Source organism: Stenella coeruleoalba (genome assembly GCF_951394435.1).
Source record: "Stenella coeruleoalba genome assembly, chromosome: 9".
Classification (NCBI taxonomy): domain Eukaryota; kingdom Metazoa; phylum Chordata; class Mammalia; order Artiodactyla; family Delphinidae; genus Stenella; species Stenella coeruleoalba.
Genome location: NC_137155.1, coordinates 97,749,589 through 97,758,032, shown reverse-complemented (window position 1 = coordinate 97,758,032; position 8,444 = coordinate 97,749,589). Strand labels below are relative to the sequence as shown.

Sequence of the window (8,444 nt, the reverse complement as noted above, 5' to 3'; positions counted from 1 at the left end):
TGTTCCACCTTGTTTTAAATAACGACTTGACAGATACTTCAGACGCTGACAACTCCTGGCTACTACAAACCCTTCAAGAGTTCACTCCTGGCTTCGGTTTCCACCTAGTCCTGCTGTACTAGATCTTAGGGAGTAAGCTCTTATTTAGCCTTTTTATATCTTTCACGACTGAGAAGTTTGCCCTTATGTTCCATTTTAGCTATTGCCTTCCTAGACCTAAGAATTTCATCTTCCAACTTTCCAACAAAATAAGTTCATTTTCATCATCTTGGCCTTTTTCATCTCTGCCACATCTTAATTTACATTTTATAACTTGGATTTCTATATTTAGAAGAAATGACTAACTTTCTCATGCTTTGGTTCCAGGGACTTAAAAAAATGTCGGCTTCATTCCTTTGGTGAAGACTTCGCATATGTGTTTATTTATCTGTGCCAAGAGATGTTACTCACCCTGTACCCAGAGGATGAATTAAGACGAATGGAATGGTAATGCAAATGCAGAGGGAAAAAACCCGGAAAACCAACCTTGCATTCTCTTCCTGGCAAACTGCTTTGAGCTGCGGTCCTTTGCAGGCGTGTTGGCGTGTTTGTGGGAGGGGAACGGTTGCTGGTAGAAAGGAATCTTCCAGGGAAGGGATTATTTAGCCCAGGTTTCTCTGAATTCATGGGCTTCAGAGTGACCAGGGCAAGATGTGCATATGTTAATGATGACTCATATCATACTTGCTCTCAAGAGTTAGCTTTCAAACATAGGTTCTTTGGGGAGGACATGAACGCTTTTTCAGAAAATAATAACACCATTGTTTCCTCTTTTCTGTCTTCTGGCTGGTAAGTCCATCCAGCCATGTCATCACCAACAAAGAGTAAAATTGGATGTTTTCTTCAACGTACCTCTCCCCCCGCTGTTCCCCCTCCGACCCCTTCTCTGCTTCTCTACTCCCCATTCATTGAAAAGATGCTGCTTCTGCAGAATAAAATCGCTGTCTTCCTGGAGCTTACTGATCTTGGTGTCCACATGGCTGACGGCAGGGAGACTGGGAAGGGGAGGAAGCACGTGGTGCTCAGATGCTTTTGCTGCAGACGGTAACTCCTGAACTGGCCGGCTCATCCTTTGAAAATTCGTTTGTTATGAACTTTTACAAGCGCTGATTTTCTTTTCTCGGGGGACTTTCTGACATTCTCCCCACACCTGTTGGATCACACTTGCAAAGCAGAATCCCGACAAAGAACCTCAGGGCACAACGCCTTCTAAACAGACTTCAGAGTTATTTCTTTTTTTTTTTTTTGCGGTATGCGGGCCTCTCACTGTTGTGGCCTCTCCCGTTGGGGAGCACGGGCTCCGGACGCGCAGGCTCAGCAGCCATGGCTCAAGGGCCCAGCCGCTCCGTGGCATGTGGGATCTTCCCAGACCGGGGCACGAACACGTGTCCCCTGCATCGGCAGGCGGACTCTCAAACACTGCACCACCAGGGAAGCCCCAGAGTTATTTCTATTGATTGGCTTTGGGAATCGCTGAAGCACAGAGAGGTTGGGCTTTTCACTGGAATTCACACTTATTTGGAGTACATTTCAATGCTTCACTGAAAGTTGATTAGCAGGAAATGGCTTCCCAATGGTAACTGAAGACTAGAAAATGGGACTAAGAACTAAGAACTGCAGCCCTTAATGCACAGGAGTGCATTTAGAAAGATCTGCATCTCCAGACACGTTGTAAATTCCTGTTACCTAGTTCACTGGCCTGGATCTATTTGTCCATTACCCAGCGTTACTCCCTCATCCCAAATTGGGCTCAGAATATACTCTGGACATCATGGAGCTCCAACCATAATTTACCAAGCTGTGTGTAAACTAATCCAAAACCTGAAGCCAATATCCATTAAGCCACTTAAAGAAAAATGGGGTGCAGGGAGGAGCTTGCGGCAAATGGAGGTTAACGATGGATGCACTCATACGAGACCTGTCTTTGCGGAGCGACCAGTTCGCCACAGCTTTCGGAAAGATTATATTCCAAAGAGATGTGCACTTCAGTGCCTGAAACTTTCTTTGCTGAAGGTTGAAAATAGCTTCTAAGAGAATCAGGTGGAACAAAACACAAAGAATCGCTTTTAGGATAATTAAAACTATTTTGGACTTTTTTATTTATCAATCCAGTTTCTAATATAATTTTAGTTAAATGAAAGACATTCACAAAGAATAGTAGGCATACATACATGATTTCCTTCTTTCATTCTAGTTTACATGCTGTTGCTTTCAGAGAGCAAAATTTCGTGTTATTTCACAGGGATGGAAGCCTAATTGACTTTACAGAAAGAATATTAGCCCACCTTTTCACAACCCTAACCTCTGCAGTTCACCATGCTCACTGAAAAAACAAACAAACAAAAAGAAACCTGACAAGACAAAAAGTAGAATCAGTGACACTGAGAACTGTTCCTTGGCCTACCAGATGGGAGGCGTCTCCACGTTTCCATGACCATCTCAGGGTCCAGCAGTTGCTGAAAAAAAATTGAGACTCGGAAAGTGGTGCAGCCCCTCTAAGTAGACCTGCTCTTAAAGCACATTTTCATCTGGAAAATAAACTCGTAAGTGCCTGCTGGGTATTAATACCCGTGTGCCCAGGTATCTCTATTACCTTTTGCTAGTCTTTGCTCCATGGGAGATAACCAACTTTTCAACACGGCTTCCCTGTTTCATGGACAATGAGTTTCACGAACCACTTGTACCCAAAAACTACTGCTGTGAAATAAACTTAAAGTTTCCAACGTCATCATGCAGGGTGTGTGTAGTGTAGGCGCAGGGCCATGGGGCTACGTGAAACAGGCGCATTTGCTTCTCAATGTTGTCTTATTTATAATCACGCTGGGGCGTGTGTAAGCGACAAGTCACACCCAGGTGGGAACTTAGGGTTTTATACATGTGGCGTTTTGATTTCTCTGGCCTTTGGCCGTGTTGCGTCTCCCAGTGCTGACGGATTAGCTCCCTGGCAGTCTACCTGACTTATAATCTAGTAATTGTACAGCACTGCTTCACGTCTCTACACTCCTGGACATGGACGCGTGGTTTCTTTGGATGTGACTTACAAGCACGAGCTGGAAACTAAGTCTTCCCGTAGGTCCACTGACTTTGGCCTTTGTATTTGGGTTTCAAAGTGTCCACAGTCAAGAATCCACGGCACCTCACCATTGTCTCAGGAAGTGGATAAAACAGCTCTGCCTGACACACAGGGCGAAAAGGAACAGACGTTCAGCGAGCTGGCCAAGGTTACAGAGCACGTCAGGGAGAGAGAAAGGGTCAGCTCTAGGGATCACTTCTCACCAAAACATCATTTTAGAAACGGCACCTATCGTGTTTTAGCCCAGATCACTTAGAAACACTATTTGTTTCTCATCTATTTCAGGATGAGGTGGGACTAGCAAGTTAGACCTATTTTTGGCTGGCTCATCGGAATTCAATTTACTAATTGTTGCCTTTCTTTTTGAAAACTGCTTGGCAGGATGGTGAAAAGGAAAAAAAAATATTAAGAGGTTCCAATCAGGTGCTAATCATTAGTTTGGAGGTGTGAGACATCAAGGGACCATGAAAACGTTTACACCAAAAGAGAAAGGACAGGGCGAAAAAGAACGTGTGGAAGAACAGAAAAGTACAGATCCTGTTATAGAAGGAACTGATAGTTTCATCCCGACGCTACACTGACACTGCATTTTCCTAACGGTAGCTGTTAGCTCTTCCTTTGGAGCTTTCTATGGTCTGTGTCTTTGTGCCCAGCTCTCAGTGCCATCTGGTGGCTGCCCCACAGATGTTCAACGACAACGTTAAGATCCACTCTCGGGCTCACGCCAACTCTCTTTCCTGTGCCTCTGAAATCCTGCTCCCCTTAGTAAAGGATGCTGATTTGTCAAACACGGAGCAACAGGAAATTTTCCAATAAAGGCTCTCAAACTCTTATCCCCAGATCCTCAATAAAATCTCCCACACAACAGGTCTCTCTCTCACACCTTTTTTTTTTCTTTTCTTTTTTGAGCAGATGTTTGAAAGCCACAAGGGAAATGTTGTCTTATATACTATGAAGGGCCAGAGAAGAACTTAAGAATATAACCTCTTACCTCCTGAGCTAGCATCCTTGAGCTCAAGGGAGTACATTGAGAGCGCAGATGGGGACTGATTTTGCATTCATTTGAAGACCCCAATCCTAGCAACTCAAAACAGAGATGCTTGCTTTATACACGGAGGATGTTTCCTGCACAAACAACCCGAAATCAATTGTCAGCTTCTCCTGCAACTTGAAAACCACCTCTTATTTAAAGAAAACTTTTTGTTTTTGATCTGATTCTTTTATTATTTAAAGGGACTACCACTAGCCTCTTTGTCCTTGATTGGTAAGGTATCGGGTTATAAGACACCACCAGGCTTTTGCAGGATATGACCGACAAAGCAGGACTGGGCCCTGAGCTTGGGTCATAATGTCATGGCTGCCTGGGGAGCTGGAAAAAAGAGCTGTCTTCTTTTCTGCACATAAAACAAAATTATTTAGCATTTAAGAAGGTACTGTATGTGGCCTTCACAAATAACTTTAGGAACTTGGGTGAAGACTGCAGTCCCAAAGAGAAGATGTCCAGCACGTATTCGGCCCTTTACTTCATTACTAATACCTCATCCACTTTTTCTGTGTCCTGTCCGTTGGCTGGGCTGTAACCACCTTCAGGGCAGAGGCCGTGTCATGCGTCTGTAAATCTCAAACGATGCTGAGGTGGGAGAAACACGGGTCCCCGCGGTCACCCCGGTGCCCTAGGCTTGAAAATCTGGGGAGAAGTGTTAGGTTTTATTTTTCACTTTTTATGGCAGGAAAAAGAAAAGAAGACAGAGAAGAGAAAGGGTGAGAACATTTCAGTATAAGGGGCTATGTTTGACTGTTTTAATTTCTTAATCATTTTGGAAAGAAAGGGAAAGTGCTCAGACAATGTATAAAGAATAAAGCTCTCATGGCAAATGCAATAAATAATAAATTTCCACCTGGTGCTATTTGTTAAGTGCAAAAGTAATACCTATCAAACAGGTATTAAGAAATCAGAAACATTTTTAAACATAATGTTTAAAATTTGCTCTTTCATTTTGAAAATATATAAATGAATCCCTTAATGGTAGTCATCTTGGTCAAATAAATAACCTTTATCTTCAATATGTCATTTGTAAATGTTATGTTGTTCTAATATTTGGTCATTAATAAATGCTTTTCATGGTAAATGCATTTTATGGAAGGATGATCAAGACCTTTTTAAATAAAGGGTGGTTATGACAGTGCCCGAGGTCAGCAACTGTAAAGGGGCGCTAGGCTTCTCTTTTGTTTTATGACCTTCACTTGAATGTGAATTAACTGGTCCACTGTCTCCTTTTGTCAGGCACTGGTGCCATGTGCAGCTCTGGATAACATTTTCCATCACTCAAGAAACTGAGGTCCTCCAATAAGTCAGGCATCCCGAGTACCCTGAAAATATAATCCAAATGAACTAGAATTTCCAACAGAACAATAACATCAGTACCTGTTCACCCTCATCTCACCTCCTTCCAGGGGGAGAAAGAAAAAAGGGCTATTTAATTCCTCAAAATGCTGGAGTCTAAAAAAAATTTTTGAGGTACTTATTAAGTATAACAGCCTGAACTATAAGGTTCATAAATGGTAGTCATTCTAGAAATAACTTTTGTGTCACCTTCTTTTAAAATAAATAAATGAAATTATGTTTTGGATCCTCCAGTAGGAGCACTGTCCCACCTGCCTACACACACAGTCGATTATTTTTAAATAAATAGTTACTTGCTGGAATTAGTTGATGAAGGTTCCTGATTAAACTGAGGTCTGCTTGACCAGACATGTCCATTCTCTGACAGGCAATAATCAGTTACCAGGTTGTGATGAACCTGAGATTCAAATGTATCTGCCAAAGAAGGCCCCTGAATCATGGCAGTGTGTCTGTTTAGGATGGAACAATACATGGAAGTAGATGAGTTAAAATACGGCAGCGTTTTCCACATGATTCCAGAGTAACAGCAATAACAAAACTAGCAGTCACAACTTGGCTTTATTTTGGTTCATCCATTCAGAGGACACTGTCTGCTAGGATCTTGTCCCGGGGCTTAAAGACTAGAGATTTAAAGCAAAATAAGAAGACCAACATAATTTATGCATTTACTAGGAAGTATCCGTACTCTTGCTACCAACTATAAAAGAAACAGAGCAGACAAGTCTTAACATCTGGCTCTAATTCCCCACTGAGGTGCTTACACACACATACAAGCTAACCCAATATGTTGTAGGTAAAGCAGAGGGAAAATTTTTTTGTAACAGCTGGTCACCAGGTATTGTAGCTGATAGTTACAGACACTGGATGGGGCTAAGACTGCAGACGTGGAACAGTATTATCTTGCAGACTCTGATGAAATATAAAACCAACGATCCCAACAGGAAACTGCTTCCTCGGTTCCGAAAGCTGCTCTCGGTTGTACTGATCACGTTGTCACACAAGAGGGGCCACACCCCCTCTTCCTCCAGCTGTTTCTGGTGGGAACTCTCAGAGAGTTGCACAGACTGAGGTCTCTTTGAGAACTGTCAAATCATAGGTTCTCTCTGCCCCATCTCTCCTTTTCCAATTCACAGGACACCGAAAGAAATATTACGTGAACACGAACTAGTTACTACAGTAGCCCGTTAGAGGCTGACTCTATGTAAAAGGAAGAAAACGCTGGAAGTCATGTATACTGCGCATCAGCTTTTCTCAAGAAAAAATATCCCCATTCTAAGGGCTCTGAAAAATGTAGGAAGCTTGCCCTGTTACCATGGGTTTTTAGAACACCTCTAAACACACACAAAATAAGACAGGTAGTACCTACAAGTTTCAACCACTGCTTAAACTCTAAAAGCATTTTTTGTATTATTTTGTTTTGATACAGAAGGGGAAACTCAGCTATAAAGAAATATCAGAAAGTATTTCTTGTGGCCGTCAGTCTCAGGAGTTTTCTGTCGCTTGCCTCCCCCAACTTGTGCTAATATTTGTAGGATGTGCTCAGGAGTACGAAGTAGGGTGCTTCTGTCCCTTGCCCTCCTCCCCAGTCACTCCCCCTGCCCTCATCGCATCACCAAAGAGCCGCCCCTCAAATGAGCCATTCCTTTTTGCTTTCGTCAATGGTCTCTGTGAAGTTGGGGTCGTTGCTCATGATGGCGGCGTCCGCGCTCTCTGCCGACTCTGCTCCCTTGGCCTCGTTGGTGTGGTAGGTGCCCTTGTGACGGAACATGTACCGGATAAGGAAGACCAAGGTGCAGAGGATGGTGAAGATTACCACGGCAATGACCCCTGGTGGAGACAGCAGAGGGACTAGAGGTTAACCAAATCCTGTATATCACGCCAACACTTTTCCCCTGCTTCACCATCGTTCCCTCAAGTGCTGCCCTCTCCCATTCGAGACACAGAACCCCAAAACGACAACAACAACCATGTGGGCTAACAACGCTGCCTGCCATACCAGTAAACAAAGGATGTTGCAGCAGTCAGCCACTAGAGCTGCCCCAGGTGGGGAGCCCTGAGGGAACTCAGGGTGAGAAAGGGCAGGATACTGGCCCCAGAGAGCTGAGGTGCCTGTCGAAGGAATGATTTCAGTGAGCCCAGACTCTTGCATCTCCCCATAAATGGAAAAGCGCTAAATTCCTTAACTTGAGATGTCTGTTTCTCTTTAATGAATAGTAATCTTTCGATGTTCCGACTACCTGGTCTTTGTTGCAAAAACTCCTCCGTATCCTGGCTCCCCCCTGTCTCTTTGAAGCAGCCCCTCAGAGTTATCTGAGATGCTGTGTTCTGAGCTTAAGTCCTGAGTTTTGTCCACTGAATAAGACATAATTCTCAACATCTAGGCTGTGCATTTTTTTTTCAGTCAACAGCAACCATAAAAACTAACAGAACTGAAAGGAGATTTAGACCAAATCACAATTATATTTGGAGATTTCAACATTCTTCTCTTAGTAATGATAGAACAATTAAACAGAAAATCAGTAAGAATTTAGAAGACCTCAAAAACACTATTAACAAACTTGATCTAAGGAAGCAATACCAATCCTACACATATGTTTGGAAATAGAGGAGAAGGATATACCACTCAACTCATTTTATGAGGCCAGCATTATACTGACACTACAACCAGACAAACACATTATAGGAAAAGAAAATGATGGAGCCATATACCTTCTTAATAAAATTTTAGCATCGAACCCAGCAATAGGTAGAAAATAATATATTATGACAAAGTGGTGTTAATTCTAGGAATGTAAGATTGATTTAATATTAAAAAATTAAGCAGTGTAATTTACCACATTAAACAAATAAAGGAGAAAAACCATATGATCATCTTAACAGATGCACAAAAGCATACGACAAACTTCAATACCCATTCATCATGAAGCC

General features: G+C 42.7%; 1 protein-coding gene across 8 annotated transcripts in view; it reads right to left on the bottom strand.

The window, feature by feature from the left end:
- Nucleotides 1-1,869: 1,869 nt before the first annotated feature.
- CNTNAP2 (contactin associated protein 2) overlaps nucleotides 1,870-8,444 on the bottom strand; it is a 977,311-nt gene continuing 970,736 nt past the window's right edge. For 5 of the 8 annotated variants that reach the window (XM_079931145.1, XM_079931141.1, XM_079931143.1 and 2 more), the window contains one exon: nucleotides 1,870-7,343. In XM_079931145.1, coding sequence (XP_079787271.1) covers nucleotides 7,144-7,343 — 200 coding nt within the window. In that variant the 3' untranslated portion in view covers nucleotides 1,870-7,143. The remainder of the gene's footprint in view (nucleotides 7,344-8,444) is intronic. The other 3 variants (XR_013829659.1, XR_013829660.1, XR_013829661.1) reach the window with 3 other exon arrangements.